The sequence below is a fragment of the Megalops cyprinoides genome, chromosome 15, assembly GCF_013368585.1.
Source record: "Megalops cyprinoides isolate fMegCyp1 chromosome 15, fMegCyp1.pri, whole genome shotgun sequence".
Classification (NCBI taxonomy): domain Eukaryota; kingdom Metazoa; phylum Chordata; class Actinopteri; order Elopiformes; family Megalopidae; genus Megalops; species Megalops cyprinoides.
Window position 1 is genome coordinate 9,411,794 of NC_050597.1, and position 23,892 is coordinate 9,435,685.

The 23,892-nt window shown below is 39.3% G+C and overlaps 1 protein-coding gene across 1 annotated transcript; it reads right to left on the reverse strand.

Annotated features, from left to right (window-relative positions):
• Positions 1–362: 362 nt before the first annotated feature.
• On the reverse strand, positions 363–22,882 carry crip3 (cysteine-rich protein 3). Its single transcript, XM_036547157.1, has 7 exons — positions 22,760–22,882; positions 18,312–18,406; positions 8,871–8,928; positions 5,593–5,733; positions 3,790–3,864; positions 1,206–1,300; positions 363–807 (listed from the first exon to the last, which is right to left on the reverse strand). The coding sequence occupies exons 1-7, from the start codon at positions 22,800–22,802 to the stop codon at positions 673–675; spliced, it is 642 nt and encodes a 213-aa protein (XP_036403050.1). The 5' UTR covers positions 22,803–22,882; the 3' UTR covers positions 363–672.
• Between the last annotated feature and the right edge of the window lie 1,010 nt (positions 22,883–23,892).

Below are 23,892 nucleotides of genomic sequence, written 5' to 3' on the forward strand. Positions count from 1 at the left end.
TGCAATTCCAGTTGAATGCATTTGGATACAATTGTAAAAGTGGGGTAGAAATACATGTCTAATTAGTCATGCTAGTCAATGCAGGGATTAGTTCAGGTACACAAAATGCAAGAGATACTGGCAGAGAGATTTGATGAGTCAAATCTGCAGTGTTTTGTTCTTAGACTCAGAACTACATGCTTGACAAATGACCTTTCAAAAAAGAGAAAGCACCTTAACACTGAGAATTATTCAAATATAGGTCAGTATTTCAAGGCCTTAATTATAGTTTCACAATAGTTTGTCTTTTTATAATATATCCATTTTCCATGCATAACCTTCAGATTGATGCATTCTAAAAACATCCAACCAAAAGTGCGTCATTAAAACATGTCTTAATGTAGTAAAAATATATGAGCCAAATTGTATAAAGTTTATTGCATTTAAATAAAATGATACATTACATGTTACATACAACTATCAGTTTTATAAGCCCATAAAATGCTTTAATGCAATAACAAACATAATGTGTCCATGTGCATGACCCATACACGATGGGGGTGGGGCACCTCGTTTTCTCAGGTTGTATTACTTCACTAATGTTTTTCCAATAAACTACAGTGTGAACATAGAGGCCAGGTAAATGGCTTGAGACAACTGTTTCTTGTGAGTACAGTAAATAAAAATATCCAATTAAGACTGGCTTGAAATTTCATTTTGCTCACTGTCCTGTTCATAGACATAGCAGCCAACCTCTCCAATGTTCACTCCTTTTGGCCCAAACAGGTATCCATAGCAAGGTACATGGCAGTAAGGCCTCCCGTCATGCTAAAATAAGAAAGCAGTTACAACAATTTTATCCTCTATAACTACAAAACATTTCCCATATGTGAAGTTTTCATAATACATCAAACAAGCTGTGACAATAAATGATTCCTTTTCACATAAGCAGGTAAATTATGTATAATGTTATAAACTAAGATATATAATACACAGCCCAAACAATTAAGAAAAAAACATCTGTGAAAGATATGTTTGAAAACATATAGATATAGCTTTCTTGTCCACAAGAGGGAGGTAGATCACGTAGAGTGCTTGAGGTAGTTTTACAGCAGTCAAATTAAAATAATACTAAAAATGGGCTCTGAAAAATGTTCATTAACGGTGACAACTTTTATGGCTTTATAGTGGCAGCAAAGCTTTAACTGTGTGAACTTGATTTGTACCTCAGCATGGCCACCAGATGTCAGTGTTTTCTTACACCTTTCACAACGCAGGCAGGGTCGATGCCAGTTTCTGCCCAGGGACATCACCTTCTCCGCTGCACACCACAAAAGACAAGACTTAACTCTTGGCCACTGACAGAAGACAATTTGCATCTCTAGGCTCAGTCTAGGTTTCTATTCACTTCCAATCTATTCCAAAAAGCACTACTTTTTTATCATATTGATTTGCATGCTTAAGATGATTTTTTTCTGATGATGTTTCATGAAGAACTGAAATTCTGAAATGTAATTCTTAATATCTGAGAAACTGATCATTTGAGAGATGGCAAAACATGAATTCAAGCAGTTAAATTTTTGGTTTTTTAATTAAATGCTTCCATAGACCTATGAAGAGAGGGTTATCACATTTTTCAATTCTGTCAGTAGGTCAGAAATGGGGAGAGAGCTGTCCTGTTGTTGTGATGTATTTTATGATATCGACACAGGGTAAAGACATTTCTATGAGTTGTGTAGATACCACGATGACTGCTGTGAGTATTCTGTCCATTAAACCTTATGAGCAGCAGTGTTCAGAATGAGACAGCTCAACTGTGTTTTTCTCTGCTGCAGTAGGTCTTTAGTACGGGGCAGTCGTGCGTAGTGCGTACTACGTCTGATGACGTAAACAGTAATCACCCAGTTACAGTTAATAACAGACCTCCAGAAAGAGAAATGTTGAGGAGGTGTTAGGAGCAGTGCCTGAATACAGTAATTACACAAACACGTATGGGTGGACTGGGAGATCAGGCTCACGGCCCACCTCCAGGCCAAGAACAGAAGGCCAAAATCATCTTTTTGCACAGCTTGTGCCTGCAGGATGCTCCAAATGACAACCAATAGTTCTGTATACCGAAATCCCGAATTCCCACTGCCACACCCTTTGTGAATCTACTCAAAAGCCCAGATTAAACTCAACAGCATTGTGATGCTGTATGTACTTAATCTAAGGGCACACTTAACCTATAGTAAGTGTTAATTTTTCTCATCTGATCTCGTGTTACTATTTAATTACAATTCCTGCTGTTACTGAAACTGATGAACGATGTTTTGCATGTAACACGATACATGTAATGACCAGACTAAATGAGTGCCATTCAGAAAGAACACCACAGTTATGCTACATCTGGGACAACTGTCCCACAGTGTTGCTGCGTTTTAATTTGACTTTAATTTGACTTTCTGCACAGACCATGCTGCTGCAACCACACTGTCATCTGTGTTAACTAACATTTCAAGAAATTTTCAAAGGGGCTTAGCCTGGAACCAAAAGCCTGGATACAAATTCGATTCACTGCTGCTGTACCTCTGACCATATCACCTACCCCAAGTTGCTTTACATTACATTACATTACGTCATTTATCAGACGCTCTTACCCACAGTGACTTCCAAATAAGTGCATCACAATACTAAGAGTACTTATTGTTAAGTGCTAAACTAGTGTAGAGTGTTTTTTAATAGAAAATAGGGTTAAATAGGATAGAGAGGAAGGTAGACTAGAAATACAGCTTGAAGAGATGAGTTCAAACTTTCTCTTGAAGGCACCCAGGGAGTCTTTGGTAAACACCTATTTGTGTACATGGATAATGTGTAAAAACGAATGTGAGTGGTGTAAATCACCCTGGATAAAGGCCAGAAGATCAAGTTCACAGCCTTCATGAGGTATAAGAGTGCAGTATAATAAGTATGAAGTCACAAGTATGGATTCTAAGTCATTTTACACCCAGTCCTGAAATAGCCCAGCCTTTTTCATTTTTAACTGCTCGGCAAATCATGACCACAGAGAGTCTCAGTGTGAATATTCAGTGAAATGAAAGAAAGGGGGCTGGGGGTGGTTGGGGATGTCCTGACTGCCAACACGTACAGCACGGCTTTTCCATCAGGGCCTTATGCAACAAGACCTTTCTGTCAGAAAATGCTAAAAAGGCTCCTTTTGTTTAGCTGTTTAAATGCCACCATCTCTGAACCAGCCCCGAGAAGAGTGAGAGGGAAAAACTCCACTTTGTGACAAGTTTATAGGGGCAGTGAATTAACAGCTCTTCCAGCTTTTTAGGTTTTACAGAAACAGCACTCTCCTGGACTTTGCAATTAATTATATATAAAAATAAACATGATTATTCTTGATTATTTTAAATATCTACCAAATGAACAGCTTTAAAACGTGATCAATGCTATTTTTTGTTAACTAAAATAATGTTAACTAAAGTCATAGTACACATCACAAACAGGTTTTTTTTGACATAACTCTTTTTAGCAACTTATTTCTTTGAAGTCTGGACAAATAAAATACAATTTCATCATGGAAGACAAACAAAGTCAGTATAAAAACAACTGCTTTGTGACTAAAACTTAGTTTATCAGTCTGATCTAATTAACCAAATCCAATAGCAAAAATGAATCCCCTGAAATAATTAAACAATGGTTTACCCTGGTATTAATGCAGTCCTTGCTGTACTGGATACTGTATTTCTGTGTAGACAACTCTTTAAGATCTGAGTTCACATCCAGCCCTCTTCATACCTTCATACCCATTTCATGTCAACTTACCAAAATACACCACCTTTCCACACCCAGGACAAAGCGATGTCTCCCCTGCGAATGTCTTCACGTAGGTAGAGGCAGCTGGAAAAAACCATTACAAATGTTATAACATGTCACAATTAATTAAGGGCTTTGTAAAATACCATATATTGTGTTCTGACACATGCATAAAATGTTCTGCTCCAACTCCCACATTCTCTGGTCCCTTTATGAGGACAATAAATTTCCATACCCACATTCTTCCCTTAGATTTATGACTTTCTCAAATGCAGTTATATTTATCTTAAGAGAGCAATCCTCTTTCTAGAGCAGTATGCAATGATGTGTGAAATATCCTTCTTTTTTATTATTCCACAGAAACAAATCCTCACTGTGCGTCTGTCATACATAACAGTAATAATCAATATATGTGTACAGGCATATCTTCAGGGGAAGATCTGAAATATATTAATGTGTGATGGCATTAGTATACAGTCACCTTTTTTATAATGATGATCATTTTCTGGGAAATGAAACCTTTAATGTCATCTCACAGGATAATTTTCAAGGCGCCTGGATTATTTGGTTATAAAACCAGCATCATGCCAATTCAATATTACCTAGCAACAAATGTGTAGCAATTTTAGGGAGAACCTACACAGGAGGAACATGAAAGTTTATACTGTGGCCAAAATAACAAAGTAATGAACACAGTTAACAATAAAAATAGTTTGCCAAAAAATATGTGACACTGTTTTAAGGTAAAAAAGACAGTTTTAGATATTATAAGGTTGCTTTTCTCTGTACAGTTTTGTGGCAATTTTAGTTCTCTTTTCAAGGGAAGATATTTTGTCTTAGGAAGGAAAGTGAAGAAATTTCTGATAAAATTTCTGATAAAGTCTCTTCTCATGTTCAAAAATCATTTCCATCTGATGGAAATCAGAGAAAAAATGTATTTCATCAACAAAAAACTTCTAAGCATTCAACTTCAGAAATTATTTGTGATTTAAAATTGATATGGATTTAAAGAAACATACATCTTAAAAAACACAATCAAAACCTATGCTTTTAAATGCAACAGATCAAACCCTGTATTTGCTATAATCAGCTACATACAGTAACGTTATCTACATTAAATAAACACAATGTCTCTACTCCATCAAAGAACATGACCCAATCGAAAAAGGGCATGTTATGCTTGGCTCTCCTACCAGTCGGAAAAGGTTCATTAAAATAAATATTTCAGGAAGAGCGATTAAAGTCAGCCAATTAAAATTCCTTCCCAAACACAGAGCCTCATTACAAGTGTTTAGCGGTTACTCCCTCGTGCTGGAATCACGTTTCTATTTTAATCCCATTAGCTCATTTCAGAGCTGTCGCACAAACAGGCTTGGAGATATATGCACATATTGGTCATTAACATTTTTCCCCAAAGGTATGCAGCTCAGATGTGGTTTGATGACATCATCTTCCTCTCCCCTTGCCCCATTTTGCTTGGCCCAGAAAGGCGACAGACATTCCATGACTGAGACTAACGTCAGTATACTGTGTAATCTTTGTAATTGCAAACAAGGACATAGCACACTATTACACACTACATTAACCAGGGAGAGCTGGTTACGGCTTAGATCAACAGTCAACTGAAGCAGAACAGTTTAAGAGCATAGAATATAATATCACTACAAAACATACAGGCTGTAAATGCACTGTGCGTAAGGCAAAGATAAAATAAGGTACATGGATTAGGGTTAGTAGATCAATAGGTCAGGAAGTGCAGTGCCTCCACTGAGAAGAATTAAATATGAAAAACAGTGTGTGAAACCTCTTTACCTTTGGGCTGCTGTCTGGTCATTTGAGCTGGGGTCCAGGGCGTGGTGGGGGACCCCCCCGAGGGGCGGTCTGACAATTTGTCCACTGGGGTGGGTGGTGGGGTGTCATAAATGTATGAGCCCGCCCCTCCGATATTAACACCTGGGGGAGAGTGTTGGCACAGAAAGCGTGGGCATTTGTACTGTTCCTTTTTTGCAGTTGTTTAAAGGTATATTTTTCTCCTTTTGCTGCTGAGAATCAGCATTGCACAACACATTAGCATTTTCCACCCACAAATGGACAAGACATTTATAGCATATATTCAATAAATAGACAGTGCTGACAATAACAAAACGAAACAAAAAAATGGCACTGGTCAGAATAGTGCCAAAAGTGACAGACGCATCTGTGTTTATACATCTCGTAATAGATCACTACAGAGTAAAAGAGTCTGAATCTAACGTTCTTTTAAAAGGGGTTGTGGTCCTGAAGCCTCAAAAGCCTCAAAGCAGATGCTAAGAAATGCAAGTCAGACACTCCAAAGGAATGCTGCTGCAGCTACACAGGAATGCAAAGCAGGAAATGCATTGTCAGTTTTTTTCCTACATTTGTGATTTCTTGCCATGTCATTTTTCACACCATTTCCCCCGCCGCACTGTGGGCTTTTCTCTGCGAATTCTTTGTTTCCACCCGCCCTGGACTTTGCCTGTCTAAAAGAAACCACTGTAAACGCGGAGGCTGACGTGGAAAGCGAGGGTTTCAGTCCGTCTCAATGGGAGGGAATGGCATGTGTGGGGAGGGAAGCATTTCGGTGTTGTGCAGCTCTGCTGAGAATAGAGCCTCATTGTTCGAACTTCGTCCTACTGGATGAACATTACCTGATTTAAAAGTGAATGTCTCAATTCAAGACCGTATAGTAATGGTCGATCAACAAACTCACCTGAAGAGTATAATGTTTGTTAAACATCTAAAGACAGCCCTATTACACGGGAAGCAGTTCAGCCTAAATGTTTACTTGTGTGAAATCTAAGCACTTAAACCTGCAATCAGCTGACGCATGGCAATTTTCCTAATTTCTTCCCTTTGACTTGCTCTGGAGTCACGTAATGACAGCCTTACAATATCAATTTATGACTGCAGTCTGGAAGTCAATCGTACAGCTGAAGGTAATCAGTGTAACATAATTAAGCTGACGTTTCTGCAGCATATGAGATCAAGCATGCAGAATACTGCCTTAATGTGTCACTTCATGACTTTCCTTTAAGTCCCTTTCACTCAGTAGGCCCCACTGCGCACAAATCACTATTTCATTCAACCTGAAAAAAGATTAAACAAATCACATCAGGGAATAACCCAATTAAAGTCTTTGCCTGATCATTATACCATAAAAATATACAGATCTCCCTTAAGTTAGAAAAAAATGAGGTACTAATGTCCCTTTTGTCTTTGGCCAAATAAGTTTCAGATAAAATAACTTCAGCCTTGATGCCTGTTAACCAAGGGAATGTATGGAAGTAAAGGGGATGTCTAAACTTTGAATAACACTTTTTATTCATATTTATAAATATAACAGCTGCTCTCTCATATTTACTATTTGGACAAATACACCCGTTATCTTCCAATGTCCATAATATAAACACTGAACCCAACGCTGGAGTGTTCTACAGCTCTAACGACTTTAAGTCTTTCAGCTTTCCGACCCAGCAAACAATTACTGTACTTTCATTTCAAACTGGAGGGAACGGGATAGAATGAATGTGAAGTTTTCTGTGGCCTTTAATTAGTGCCTTGCATGCCTGTGCACGATGGGCCAAACCTTCAGTCAAACCCAAGGTCATTTGCTGTATCAGCGCACTCATTTCGCCGTGAGACACGAAATTGCATTTTTTGCAGTAATGGCTCTAAACTGTGTATAGTTCCATAGATCCCTCATCCCCAGCATCTTTTTGGCACCCACAGGTTAAACATGATAATCACTTCAAAGGGAGAACATGAGAGTAACTGGTAATAATTTAAACAACGTTTATGTAAGTAATTTTTAAATCTAAAGTAAATTGCATCGTATGTTTGTACTATTGGTTTGATTAACTGCTCTTCTGTCTACAAGTTGCGTGCATGTCTACAAGTTGACAAAAAGGTCAAATAAGTTTGATTTGCTTTGTGAAAAAAAAACATTTTCATAAATACTATATCTTTGCTCTATGTATTTGTGATTGATCTGGTCCCATTTGCATACCACTGCAAGAAAATTAGCACTGGGCTTCCAAAAATGAAAAAAAAAGCAGACAGAATACAAGTTAACAGATTTATGCCAAAGAAACCTGCTGGTTTGTCAGGGCAGACAGACACTGCCCATGGTGGCATACAAGGTGTTGAGCTGACTGGTGTCGTTGCTGTTGGTTTGCGATCCTATATTGCCATAGGTGGAGAATGTATATACTGTAACTTTGTCATAACTTGAAAAGGACCAATTATGACCATAGTATGACCAGACATGACCATAAATGGGCCAGGCTCACGAGATACAATATGAAATGAGGGAATGACACCTCTGGTCCAGTGAGTCGAGTTAATTTATTTTTCTATGAGGTGCAGGCCTCCCAGAGGCCTCACACGCACACTACAGTAGCAATGAGGAGCCATCAATGTCCCAGCATGCTTTGCAAAGCAGCTTCTCTAATGTGTTGCTCTGATAACGTCCAGTTTACTTAACCATTTCGGGCTTATTGCCACAGGCATGTATGACAGTCTATATAGACTATGGAGTCTACTCTGTCATATTAGTTTCTGCCACAGCCATCAGGGCCAAAGCTCGCATGTTATTTCCCGGTGTTTTCAGAGATGGAGAGATTGAGTGGCTTTTTAGGTCAGGGTAAGTCTACGAGTTGATAGGAAAGGCTGACCACATTTGATTTTTTTACTTCTGCACTGCTGGTGGTTCAGGTTGCATTGTCTCTAGCATAGTGTGAAGCACTAGACTGATTTCGCTTGTATGGAGCCCTTTTGCGGACATTACCTACATACAACAAATTTTACAAATTTCTGTTGCAAACCCATGATTTATGCTTTAGAACTTTGAAATTACTCAAGTAATTCAGTTGAGTTGAGTAATTCAGTTTCAGTTAATGTAAAAAGTCAAACTATTGTGACTCACAAATCAAATTGACTGAAACCCTTATTTGAATCAGTAAATTTGAGAGTTTTGAGGTTTGAAATGGATACAAATTAAAGGGCCTTTTTTATTTTGGGGCTGTGTACTTTTTGAATATTTTCGGATGCAGGTTTTTGTTCTCTCTTACCTTTTGGTCCAAACAGGGTTCCATAGCAGGGTTTGTGACAATAGGGCATTCCGTCATGCTGTAGAATAGAAGAAAACACAGGATATTTTAATACCTTTGTGTTGCCATTCAATTCAGTCAAAGGAATCCACTCTATCAGAGATCTGGTTTACTTCATTTATGAAAACATACCAGTAATTGATTGTTAATGTGAACATGAAAGATAAGCTAAAATGTAGGGAGGAAGTTATTACACACAGCAGTGCCATTGAAGGTTTACTTTGTATTGACTCAGTCACATCAACGTATGTTCCTATGAACCAGCAATTAGGTATCACCATTTTCTAGAATTTCCTTTTGAAAATATTGTGCTATGCTTCATTCTTTGGAGACAATTTGCAAGAAACAGTGAGCATGCATTAATGTTTGTCAGTAAATACATTCATGTACACCAACGAACACTGCGTATGTATTTAAAATATTGGGAAGATTTACAAAAATAGGTCTATTAATATGTCACGTAAAATCATTATCATGACCTACAGCAGTTATTAACACCTTGCAGACTAGTTCTGGGTCCTGATCTCTAGCATACAGCGCAATACTGGATGTATATTATTGGTATGTTCACCTTCTTTCTGGAACATTCTTAAAATAGCCACATCACTCTCAATGAAAAGACACTTGAACTTGTCAGGAAGGAGAGCTGTAGGAATCTGTAAAACAGGACTGCCCGTGCAGCTGACAGCAGGACAATCATTATTTTGTGAAAAAGCAAACAGGTTATCAGCATGAGACTTCACAGCAGTAATTCGTCAACATCCTAGATGAACAAGAGCCAAAAATCTGGAGACAGCAGGGCCGTCATTACAATACATCTCCTCCCACCATCTTCACAAGCCTCCCCGTCTTGACATTTCCATTTTAATTTGAAGACTGACAACCGTTTGCTTTCTTTCTGAAATGACAGGCAAAGCCCCAGCCAAAAAAATCCTCTCAAACACCTCCCTTCTCCCTCTCTTATTTTTGGAAAACTGCTTCCATATGTGCTCCCTCACATTCCAGGCTACGAAAGAAAAATAAAATAATATTTGCATAACAAACAAAGGTCCCAGTGACACGACAAGGGTAAAAACTTTGGGATATTCACCCTCAACATGGTGACCTTGTCTTCTAAACACTGTGAATCACAGCTTTCTCCTCCAGCATAGAAATTCTGCTCACACACGCCTCCTCTGAACACACTCCCACTGTGTTACATAATACAGCAAATCCATAGCTCAACCACCTACACCAACAGACAGCCAAAACTTGTTTTTAATATTATCTCCAGTGATGATGATATTAACGCCAAGATACCCTTTTTTAGGACTACTATAGACAGTACTTTCCCAAAAACACATAGTTCATGAAATTAGATCCAGACTTAGAAGTTATAAGTATAACAAACAGAAGTTCCAGACATGAAGGCCACTGCTATTCTTAGCAATTTGCAGAACATTTCTGGGGAATTTTTGAAACATTTGCTCCAAACATTGGGATAAACCACAAATATGAAGTTTCAACAATACAGTAAATATTAAACACATCCTTGCAATTACACACTCTAGACATGTCCTATGTGCTCCTTCATCACAGGCCATGACCTTTGACCTCAGATGCCTTTCAAACTCACTATAACTTTACTATGGAACTTGATGTTTTATATACAAGTATAAGCTAAATTCATTGAACTGCATTATTTGTTTAATCAAAATTCCACATCAATCACACGCAATCACGCACACACACACACACACACACACACACACACACACCATTTTGGCATCATCATAAATGTCTGTAATGCACAGAGCACTTGGTTTTGGTTTTCTAGGTTCATTATTTACACACTTTTTGTGTAATCTCCAAGTTCAAAACACCTTGAACATTGTAGTGAAGCAAAATACGACGATTACTTTCATGCCTTACTTAAATGACAAACTGCAAAACTCTATGCTTATACTTATTTACACTTATAAAGTAATATTAATATAGTGTAATTAGGGCAAATGTAACACTCACTAAATGCATTAGTCAAGGACAAATTACCAGACAACAGAGTTTTTACAAGGAACCAATATCTGCAAAACATGACTTCATCAGTAAAATTTAGTCAATTTTTCTGGTCATTTTTCACCAGTAGAAATACCACAAAAACAGACACAGGCATGCTAACAAGACACAGATAAAGCAACCCTGGCACTCTACAAGCATAATCCACACCTGCTTAGGAAATGAGGCCCTTCTCACCACTATAACAAAATATGTGTAAGGAGTAGAAGGTCTTTTCCTACTGATGCCATGTGTTTGTGGGGGGGACAGTCTGAACTGGTGCCAGTCTGTCAGTCTGTTCACTGTCACATGTTAAGCCAGGTCGCTATGTAAAGTGTCAGCAGTTTGATAAGGGGGAGGGTGTTACTTGCTGCAATAATGCCGATCTCCACCAAGGTTATTACAAGGGAGACTTCATATCAGTCCGTACGACAACATTCCTGCTTGCACTGTGATGAAATATTCTAATTTGCTGACATACTCTGTGTATCAGGACATTCTGCGAAGAATACAGCATTTTGTATTCTCTGCCAGAAATGAGGGTCAGAAACTGCACATCTCTTAGCATGGGCCTGTTCAATGTAATATAAAGTCACTTTTTCACTTTTTAATAATAATGACCCTGGAATCACAGAGGAACATGTCCTGATTGTAATGCAGTGACTATAGCCTTGCTTTTTATAGAAAATACCTTTGCTCTGCAGGTGGGTGATGGGTCACTCTGCGGTCAACCACTTCAGCGTTCACTCACCCAGTTAGTGGCAGGAAACACAAAGCACAACGTTCCTCCTTCTGAGAACAAAATGATTTTGCAAATCTGGCCCCGTCCGTTAAAAATCGGCCAGAGAGACACAAAAAAGGGACTCGCCCCCCTCTCCCATTCTCTCCCCTCCCCACCACACAGCATCCCGCCTGGCCCCGTGCCTGCGTTCCCACAGTTCAGGGACTTGGCGGAAACTTGACAGCCAGTCAAAACGCTCCCGTCCTGGGATATTTTCGAACCCTGCTTCCACTTCAAGCGCTCGTCAGATTAGGCCACCGTCCCCCGAAATGATGAGGGGAGAGAGCTGTGTGCACTCTCAGCGGGAGTCAGCAGAGTGCACCTGCGGGCTGAAAACACCGCCATTCAAATCCATTCCCCCCCAAAAAGTTCAAAGGCCTTTTGAATGGTCACCTCATAGATATTGTTTGCTAAAATTATCCATTATCATGGCTATTCCTTTCCTTCATTTTCTTTCTCTCTTTTAGATGTGTTATATTTATGTGTCTGTATCCTTCTCGAATCTATCCTGGGGTTATTTTTCAGTGCTGCCAGTTTTACTCTTTCCATTTTTCTTTTTTAGTGACATAAAAAGCAAACTGTTTTTTGTGATTTGTCCACTATATAACAGAGAGGTGAGTTATTATGGGATGGGGGGAACGGGTACCAGATAAGTGGGGAATATCATATGTGCAATATGTCAGTTTAACACTAAGAACCCACAAAACTCCTATGTTTGGAAGTCTTCAGTAGACCAATTAATAAACCTTTGGCCAATAGTTGTTTTTTCTCTTTTCTTGCCTCTTCAGCCACTAATTCAGTTCTTAATTGAGGCACAGCCGCTGCCTCGAGTATTTTTTCTCAGCCTAGGCATTGATTGTTAATAGCATCAGAACTGCAGTCAGCAAGGACTGTGATTGCTAAGCTTAGAGCCCATGAATAATTCAATGGTCAAACGAAAAACCAAAAACAAACATAATTAAAAGAACAGACGCCACAGTGCATCTTTGCGAGGACTTGGGAAAACAAACGTTTTATCCCAATGTTTTACTGTTCACAGACATCTGATTATTGAACGTGCCCTCTCTGGCGCAGGCCCAAACAAGGCCTCGCTTTGTCTAGTGGGCGTCTGAGACATCTTTGATAAGAGACACTGGTATCATTCTGCTCAAAGACTCCAGTGTTCTACACTACACAAAGGCTTACGGGGTACAATGTCAGAGGCTTTAAAGGAGCAAGAGGACAATTATAGGTATTCTGAGGCAACAGTTCCACACCAGAGAGGGGCTAAAAAAATGCTAGTTATATTTCTTTGCATATCGCATTACTTTATGTATAGTTTATATTTTTCATATTGTGAATTACAGAGCTGGACATTTTCTGAGGCTATACAAGTGCCATTCTCAGAACAACAGCTGTGCTCTGGCTTCTGGAGTCAAACCTGTAAATCTTCTTTTCATGACTTGAGTGAGTACTTTGTATTGCCACCATGTCAGCTGATCTTATTTTGAGATGTACATATCCATTGTAATAAAGCCCATGAAACACAGAATGCCAAAGGGGTGTTGCCATTTGGAGTTTCCTGTCTGTGGATTGCAGAAACAGACCATTTAAGGACATGATTTAGGCTTTCTGTTGATGACCTAGCCTCAGGAAAAGGGCAGCCAACCCCTCCATGTTCATATAATTACTGTATGCATGCAGGGGTGTGTACCAGTATTCTGCATTTCTCTCCTTATAGGTCAGTGATTATACCAAACTGTATGACTTGCTAATTATGTCATCAGGTGTGGCTCACAAGACCACCCTGTACTGTAGAGATAGTCCATCAGGGAAGCTGTCTCAGTAAGAACACTACTTAAGTCCTTAAGTACTCACACCAGTCATAGTAATATCCACATTACTCCAGCAAAATGCAAAAAGTTTTTCATTCTACATAACAGTAATCTACAGACAGTTCTGCAAATACAAATACAAATTGTGATAACCCCCCTTTATAGGACTATATAAACTAGCCTTTCACAAACCAGTAAAATTACATCAGGTATTCATTGGCCAGTCATGTTTTTCTAGAACATAACTGATCGAATGATCACTTCCTCAAATATTAAAGTTACATTTCACATATTCAGATTGACATCACTACTATGAATGTCCAGCAAATATGCATTTTTTTCAAAGTCACCCCATTTTCAAATCAGAGGACACATGACATTTGTCCTAAAATAGCTTTCACCTCCTTTACAAAGCATTAGCAAAGAGATCTGAAGGAAACCCACTCCCTTCCAAACACTTTTCTAAGTCTTCCATGCCAGTTCCCTCACTGCTTTGGCCCTCTGGCACATAATTACAGCACAAACAATCAACCACTCTCACTCTCACCCCAATGCCCTTTGTTTTTGTCTCTGATTAATGGGATGTCTCAAGGATGTCTCATTTTTCAGCACTTAGTTACACAACATTTTATGGTAATTTCCGCAACCACAGAACATATGATGCATAAATGCCACCTGCAATTAAAAATGTAAAACGCTGACGCAAAGCACTGTGTGGTTAGACTGAATGTCCCCTCGCCCACGGTTTTCTTCCAGAGGCATCAGTGTTTTGGCTATGCATGTCACTCAGGCCAAGTTACACAGAATCATTATATACAACACACACTACTGACTGGCTCTGTCAGGGCTGTCCTCCTACGCTTGGGTTAACAGAGGGTAGGGGAAAGACCTGATATATTGTGCACAGGGCGGAAAAGATAATCATAATGGAATCCAACATCAAAGTGTGCAGTCCCTGTGCTTCTCCAGCAGTAATCCTTCCACATTCCTTTCCATCTCAATGTGACACCTCTTGAACCTTCAGCTAGGGCAATACTCATAAACCATTTTCAATCCATACCAACTGTCACTAAGATCTGAGATGACTGTAACTGTAGTTTGTCTATTATAGTATAGCAAATGTTTGGGAGGATTTACATAAATCAGTGTGGCATTAGTTAACATTACTATCCTAATATTTACATTTACATTTATTCAATTAGCAGACGCTTTTGTCCAAAGCACTGTACAAAAGTGCATACAAAGGGCAACAGGCACAGGCACAAGAGCAAGATGTGTACATGTCATACAAAGCAGATAGTGCTGAGGCTGAACGCAAGGTCAGTGTAGCGAGACAGAGCTAATCTGATCTAGGGATACATATATCAAATGCAACCAAGGGACGAAGAAGTACCGCTATGCTACCTAGGTAAAACATGCTACAAATACAAGGTGAGAGAGAGAGCTACAAGTACATGCCAAGAATCTTAGGTCAACAAGGTCAAAATGGCAAGGGTGTCAGTCCAGGTAGAGTCTGAAGAGGTGTGTCTTTAGACCACGTCTGAAGGGTTGGATTGAAGGGGTTGTTCTCAAGGGGCGGGGAGTTCATTCCACCATTGGGGGGGTGATGACGGAAGAGCGACATTGTGAGGAGCATGGGCCTTTCGTTCTGATGGTGGGAGGAGCGAGGCGTCCGGATTTGGCAGAGCGAAGTTGTAATATTTAACAAATTTATCTTAATTTGGCCACAGTGCAACATCCCCATTCACATTAAAGAAGCCAAACAAGACTGCAGTTTTTACTCAGAAGATAAACAGCTCCTGACATTTATTTTTGTACCAGAGCTCTGAAGATCAAGTCAAAGCTCACTTTGACAGTAACAATAGAAACAGACACAAAAAAAAAATTAATATGAAGGCTCATCAACAATGCACAATTTAATTTTTAAATTTCTTTAATGAAAACTGTTGCATTACAGCGAGAATAAGCTTCGTCCTCTCTGACAACGATCAGGAGTCACATATATTTACATTTTTGTTGTAAGTCCCGCCAACTGAAGTGTCACCCGTTACTGAAAGACAACAGTGCTAATGAGACGCGTGCTAAATCCTAGCCCTGTCCCATTAAAAATTAAGGAGACTCTGCTTCCCCCAGGCCCTCTTCTGTGCCCCAGGGAAGTGACAGCACGGCACAACTGGCAAAAATAGAAGGCCTGGATTCATATCACCAGTGTCTCAGCTCAGCGAGCCAGAAAATGCCGCTGTTCTTTCAGTGCGGGACAATCAGTTGTGACATAGCATAGAGGCCAGTGACAGAGATGTAGCCATGCTTTCAGAGGACAATGGAGAGGTGTCAGGTTATTTCTGAGGCGTGCTACAGTGTTCGGAGGGAGGGAAAGAGGGTGACCTGTATTCAATCAACACTTTTCCTTCATTTTGAAATGAAAGTATTGTTTTTTGTTTTAACTTCTTCTTAACTATCTTCTTAACTTCACAAATAGTGTGGCGAGATCAGCAGTCAACAAAAACTTGTATTGACAAATTAAAACTTGCAGTTGATGGTGAGCAAAAGTTAAAAGTAAATTTTTGTTTGAATCAAGGCAGATCTAATTAAAACTCAAAATATCCACCTCACTAAAAACTCATACTGCATACACAACTTATGCTACAAATACCTGAAGTAACTCTATAAAAACTCCACACACACACAAATAATTCAAAATAAAACAATGCCCAGTAATGAAAACATTTCAGGCATATGTATGAATTTTTGTGTTTATTTGTATGTGTGCATGTGTGTGTGTGCGTGTGTGTGTGTGTTTCCAAGCAAATCACAGTCCTGAAAAAAAAGTAAATTATCTCACACCGATGTAGGCTACATGCATATGCATATGTGTGTGTGTGTATAAAGAATTATACTATTTTTAGTACCATGTGTGTGCACCCTTTGCCATTGTGTGTTTGAGTGTGTATATGCATGCAACATATCTCAAATGTTCTGTTAATGTGCTCACAAGCTATTACATTTGGGTGTGCTGGACAGACAAAATTTTACATGTATGTGTTTGTAATAGTTCAAAGCTAAGTGAGTAATTGGACTTTGGATTGTGAACCATTGAGTGCAGAGTGGAGAACGAGGCCAGTTGTGTACCACTGTTTATTTTAGTTTTTGCTGGTTCTTATATGATGTTAGTCACAGAACAATATGCAACATTATCAAGACAAAAATGACAAAATATCCTCACTAGCTGTCCCTCTTATAACATATATTCATAATGGTTCCATCTGCATTATTGACACATTTTCTGGTTCACATGAAAGAAAGAATACATACACAATAATGCACTTTGGTAAGAAAATTTCTGAGAGGGCAGATTATGGTCTTCTCTCTTTAACCCCCCCAGCACAACTGAGGTAACAGAGGAGTAAGGTCCTCAACACACAACATCATTCAAACCTGAACATCTCTCATTAACTCTACCAAATGCGCCATAGGAAAGCATGCCCCTCTCTTTGCTAAGATTTTACAGTATTGACCTCCTCAGAAAAAAAAAAAGAACTGCATGTTACTACAGTATGTTCCATAAAAATGCTTACTATATAATATTCTGCAACTATCTGCTTTTTTTTAAAAAAGCCTCTCCAGAGATATGAAACAAGCAACTTGTATATTTATAAAGGAAATCACTGTTTAGATTACTTAAAGTTATGTATATACATTCCCTCCAATGTTAAACAAACCCAAACAAGTAAATCAGTTCCCTCAGAGAGATAAACAAGGCGTTGTCACCAACCCCCAAAAGTAAGTAAACAATATAGAAAGTACTGAAAGAAATAGCTGTTGGTTGCGTGTGAGTGTATCAGAATATTGCATCTGTCTCATTTCAGTGCTCCTGCATAAGTGCCTATGAATTGGCATTGAATTGCCTAATATGCTGGCAATTCAAAAAATAATTTTTTGTAAGTCGCTTCGGATAAAAGCGTCTGCTAAATAAATAAATGTAAAATGTAAGTGTAAAAAAAGTTGCATTAAGGGAAAAAAGCATAAAAAGTCATCATCACTTAAAGCCCAACACAATAACCGAAATCTAGTAAACCTTGGCCTTGCCTTCTGTCTCATACATATTCCCACACACTTACAGTGTATACCTGTGCATTCACCATCAGGGGTTTTCCCAAAGAATGCAACAATGACACAGAGCCATCAAACTCCTTCAGCTGTGCCATTGCTTTCGTAAGTTATGGTCCCTTGATTATTTCTGAGATGCATTTAGCAAAAAATGCATACCTTAAGATAAAACGGCTAAACTAGGCTTGCCATCTGATCAATATTATATTTTTGTTATAGTATCAGTATTAGATCTTGGGGGATATTGTTTCAAAATAAATTTGTCTCATGAACTCCATTTCGCGAAATGTATTGTGAGCTGAATGTTTCATCTCATGCCTACTTATCACCACCACCCTCCAAACCACCCACAATGTATATGAATTTTAGTTTGTGACACCATGATAGAAATTTGAGAGGGCCATGCTACACCCTAGGTCATTTAACAGACCAGATGAGATGAGTAGTTTTACTGTGGTCATTCACAGGGTTGCAGTGAGGTCTGGAAGCCTTGAGGGCCAGTGGGATGAGAATCAGGGGTCCCAGCTGTAACCAAGTCCCAGTTTGCATTTTTGATTGACAGTCAATCTGTCTTTGCTGCTTCAGACAGCAGCACCGGAGCACCTCCCTCTCCCTGCCCTCTCCCCTGCCTGTGGCTCAGCTTAGATATCACAGGACTCTGCCTACCTCCGCATGCCCGCCTGCCGACAGGGTCTTGTTACAGCGTTCACATTTCAGACAAAATCGGTGCCAGTTCTTCCCCAGGGAGCTCACTTTTTCAGCTGCAAAAAGGACAGAAACACAAAGGCGAGGGGGTGCAGTTAAGGGGTGAGACTTGGTGTCGCATTCAAAGCTTTGGATTTACAGCCCTATGCAAGCACGAAGATGGATTTACCTTATTCCTCCAATACAGTTTTAACTGCAGTAATCACAAGCAGCAAATCCATCTTGTCAGTCCATGCATACTGGTGATCAGTAAAATAAGACATGTCTTGATCTTACTACAATTTCACCACTGATGCAAAGCACTGTTTTGGAGTTCTTTCTCCATAGTATTCAATCTTCCTCCATATGGGTCAGTTCATGCTATGCTGTCCGTTTTGAATAAGATTAGAGGCCTTTATGCCATTATTTATCAGAACGATTATTCTGACAGGATACTGTACATTTCAATATGTTTTTAGTTCCTTCTGAGGGGATGATTTAGTGTGTTACACATGTATACTATACTGGAGTCCCTCCAACAGAAATCCAGCCCTTCCTGGAGGATAGAAAGAGTAATGGAGTCAGTGTTATCTAACACAGGGTGCTGTTGGACCGAAGCCAAGCTATAGTAATGCACTGCTTTACTTATGTGGGACTGTAACCACTCAGTGATCCACTGGAATGCAGCCTTTTTGTGAATCTACACATGCTGGGGGGATTACGGGTGAGATGCATTTTGTTCTATCTCGAGTTCCCACTGGGTGAATAATCAAGCAATATACCCGACTTCAAGCAGCAATACGCAATGTTTCGACCACCTGCTACTTGCATTTTTTTAAAAAGCTATGCTGGCTACCTGTGAATTTATGATATTTTGCAAAAATGTGCTTGTATCACATCACAGTATTTGAACTCCTGGCAGGCAGAAGTAGATAGCAATGTGCATTTAACCCCCTACAATTTCACAATGGGCATTGCTTTAGTTTAATACATCTTTACAATTCATTTTACACTCAATAAATGCAATTTAATCAACCAATTCTGTCACTATTCTATCTATGCATACACAAATTAGGGATGGTAAGATTCACGGATTCACCACTGTTTCTCAAGCGCGCTCTCTCATCTCCACTGCTGTCAGGGGCCAATTCTCGTCAAGTCTCTCGGCCACACAAGAGACGGACAATTTGACAAGACGCATGCAATTTGCAAAATATGCCGTGCCGCTATAAAGTACACAGGAAGCACGACTAACTTAAGTAGAAGAACCGTAGAAATAAAATCAAACTAGCCTCTCTGTACGATATTGAATTGTATAGCATCATATTCTTTTGCATCTCGTCGTGTCGTGCTGAATCGCATTGTGTTGAATCAAATCGTGTCGAATCGCACTGCATCGCCATAGGGGTGAATCATATCGTATCGCATTAGTAGTTGCTTCATATGTATCTTTAATGTATTGGATCGATGCGAGATGTGTATTGCATCGGCCTCAGTGATGGAGATGCACATCCCTAACACAAATGTACCTGTACTTATAGTGTCACATTACTATTATGTACATGCATGAACATGGGCAGATTTAAGAACTTACATTTGTATGTTTTTAACAATTGCTAATCACACCAGTATTTGGACTGCGGGTGTTAGTTACTTACGAGATTGTTAAATTAGTTATGTATTCCTAAGGCTTCAATTTAAGGTTTATGTTTGAGTACCCATAAGGATAGACGGTTTATAATACTTGAAATTGTATTTCATTAAGTTCACTTACTTCATGTGCATACACTACACCCACATCACAATTCAATATACAGTCATCAGAGGGGTTGAGAAGGGATCTCATGTCTAATCATGGTCAAAGTTCTTGCTTTCTTTCTAGTCTGTGAAAGGTTGTACTTAACACATGTTTGTCAGATAGAAATCATTACATCATCTTTCGAATGGTGTTGATAATTCTCTCAGTGCAAATACCTACCCCCTCACAACTGCAAGAGTAGACCTGAGTGGTCTTGAGTCATATTAGGTCCTCCTGACTAAAAATACAACCATGCTCTCATTGTTTCCATCTAAAACCACCATGTTGTTTCATTCCTGTCTCAGAAAAACACTGGGATGGGGGTATTAAAAACCCTCTATGGTGTTCTAGAGCTATCATTCTGCTGTTGCATTTTAAGCCCTTTCGGAGTGGTTGCCAATTAGCTTTTACTGAAAGCTTTGACTTTCCACCAGACTGTGGAAGTCAGCATTGAGGTGTCAGCACATCTACGTGATGGAAGTCTTATCACCAGTCAGAGAGGCTGCAGTGTGCTGACCAAGACTCACTTAAGTGTCAGTGTGATGGATGACATCAACTGCGCTTTTTATATCGGTATCTGCTCAACCCAATTCGAAATTAAGTGTTTCAATGGAAGAGAATGACGAAAGAACAAAAAATTGCTGGTAAGGTTCATGGTCCTTTAACATGTACAGTTCTGTATGTCCTGTCATTCTGTAATTATGTTCTGTAAATTGCCATAATTTATATATTAGTGAATGGAAATTCAAAACTTCATTCGTTTTGATGAACTACAGAGAACGACTTGGCTCTATACAGTGGTTTGTGTCTAAACACACAAAGTTGGACTTTAAACTTCGACCCCAAAATTTATTGTATTAGCCTTTTGAAATATTGTATTCCAAAAATAGGCATGTTATTTTTTTTGGAATCAGAGTTTACATAAACTTCAGGAAACTGCAAGAGAGAGTCAATAAATAAATGAATGAATTCTAGATAAGATCAGTGTACTTTAACATTCTTTTCAAAAGAGAAAATGGATAGTCTTTGTGTATTCTTGTGTCATGGCTTTCTTTGTGCAAATTTCTTTTTTTACATTCTAAATCCTTACCTTAATATGATATATAACCATCAGAGAAACTATGGCAGGTTGTCTATGGCAACAGTGAAATACTAATATCGGTTTAACATGTACAGACAGCCAAAGGCTACAGACTGCCACATTCATCCAAATCAGGTTCCACTGCATAATTTGCCTTGAGAAGTGGTATCAGTCGACCAATTTGACAGTAAAATTCTGCAGCAAATGACCAGTATTAATGTCTTCATGGTCATCACCATGAAACACATCAATCAAATGTGGGTAAAATGTCATGTGCATACTTGTGGTTTATTTGAGAATATTTTAGAAGTAAAATTAGAAACACACTTAAAAGTAGGGAAATTACTGTACAGGCAGACCACTGTAGTGTCTTTTCCCTCAGCTTACATTGGGGTCAGACTGTGTAAAATATTAACTCATCCTCTCTGAAAGACTGTCTCCTATTTTGCACTTATTAGTGCACATCTCTAAGTTTGGAAAATTCTGCAGTCCAGCATTATGTTCATAGCAACATTTTTCAAAAGGTCAACCATGCATATATACATACAGTATATAACTCAAATGAGAGAGAAACCTTTGAGAGCAAGACAGAAGTATTAAACATTAAATAAAATGCTGCAAGCAGTATTTGCTTAAGAAGAGGTGAAAGGTTAGACTTCCTCCCTCTACTGGAGGAAGACTGTCCAAGTACCTAAAGACACAGGCAGCTCTACTGAGGCTCCTATTCCACCTCCTTATACACAATACACAAGTGAGGCTGACTAGGTTTCTAAAGGTCTAAAAGCAAATGTCCACAGCAGAGACAACAAACTGTTCATACAGACCTAGCACCTCAGTTCTTGTTAACGTGCTTAAATAAGCTGTGTTCTCACTCTTTCACCAGTAAAACTCGGGGGGTGGGGGCTACCTAAATAAATGCAGACACATAACTTGTCGCTAAAACCGTAATGACAGCTCACACAAATTTAACACTCAACAAAACTAAGCAACACTAATACACCCAACGCCAATGCGCCACTCCTTCCACGAGCGATCCAATGGCCAGACGTGTTATCGCACTTTCTCACTACTGAATGAGTGTGTAATGGCAATGGGTATGCACGATATTTGAATATTCCATGTGAGGGCGGGGGCGCGCCCGCGTACACACGAATCGAACGGTAAAATGCTTGTCGCAACCGTTTGACAAGTCTGACGTCTATGAGATGTTATGCATGTAGCGCAGAAAAACAACGTTATGAGCGACAGTAGTAACTGTGTTAAACCATAACATATGCAACTATTGCCTACACCAACGATATAATAATGCTTTTGTAAACGAGCTGAACGTTTTGCAGTCACAGGCAGCTAACTAGCCAATTTAAATGCGTTTTAGGATTACTGTGATAATAAGCATAGAAAAACAATGATCTAGTCAAATAATTTATTAGTCTTGGCAGTTACTGAAGGTCAATACACCTAGCTAGACAGTCAGCTACCTCGCAGATACAGTGGGAATGCCAGTTTTAGTTCCCTAACACAGCTAACGTGACACGAATAGCCTCAACTTACCAAAAAACACCGGCTTTTCGCATCTTGGACACTTCGAAGTCATTCTGCACAAATGAGCCTTAATCTGTAATTCCCGATGCTTGCTCCCGTTACTCAGAACGGCGCCCCACGGGGACAACTCGTTTCGGTCTCCACGCCTCCAAAGTTTGAGCTATGCAACTTTAAAGAACCACATGGCCCCGCCTCCACCCGCGTCCACACAGACCGAATTACATGCCGCTGATTTTCATACGTTCGCGGGCACACTGTTCGTCTTCCAGCTGATGTCTCAGAATCTATGCAATGCATATTTTGTGCTATGCGTGTATTGCCATTTGATAATGCTATCACAAATGTTTGCTGCACAAACGGTCACATGCATCAGGTGTTTTTGTGAGGTAGTAGTTATTAATATACAAGTAGTAATACGAAGGTGGATTGAATTACGAAGAGATATGTTCTGTCTCTTTTTATTTAATTTTGAATATACATTATTGATGTCGCAGTTTTGCTCCTGTAAGAAACTAAAATAAGCAGCTGCTAATGACGTTATAGGTCTATTGATTAAGAATTTATGGAAACCTTTGAAACTACTTGACCTGTCACATCCAGCCTTTGTCTCGGTCATCTGGGGTTCAGAAACAATGGGAACAATCTTGTGAGCACCTCAAAGTAATGATCTCTATATATAGGCCCATTGTCAGGTTAGTGGAAAGGAAATTCATTTTTTCCCTGCCAGGAATAAAACTCAGCTGGTGGAGCTGGATTCAGCTGAAGAAAATCATGTGTTTTTATTGTCACCCAGGGGTGGTAGAGAAGCATCTAGAGCAAGCACTTTTTAGCAATGTGGTTGTACATGACGAACATTTCAATGTAAGGGGCACGAATGAACGCGGAGGATCGAGAAGCTGTCACGCTGGCTGTGTCCCCAGATTCTATCCCAGCTTTGGACCACGCTTGACTGACACAGGGGTTTGGCAAGCAGACTCGGTTGCGCTGAGACAGGAATGGCTCAAGATGTAGAACTGCGTAAACAAAAGCTCCATCGTAATCTGTTAATGCATCCCATCATTTGATACAATTATTGCTTTCCAGAAAGTGAAATAAGGCTTATTTGTACTCGTTTCCTTATTATTATTATTATTATTATTATT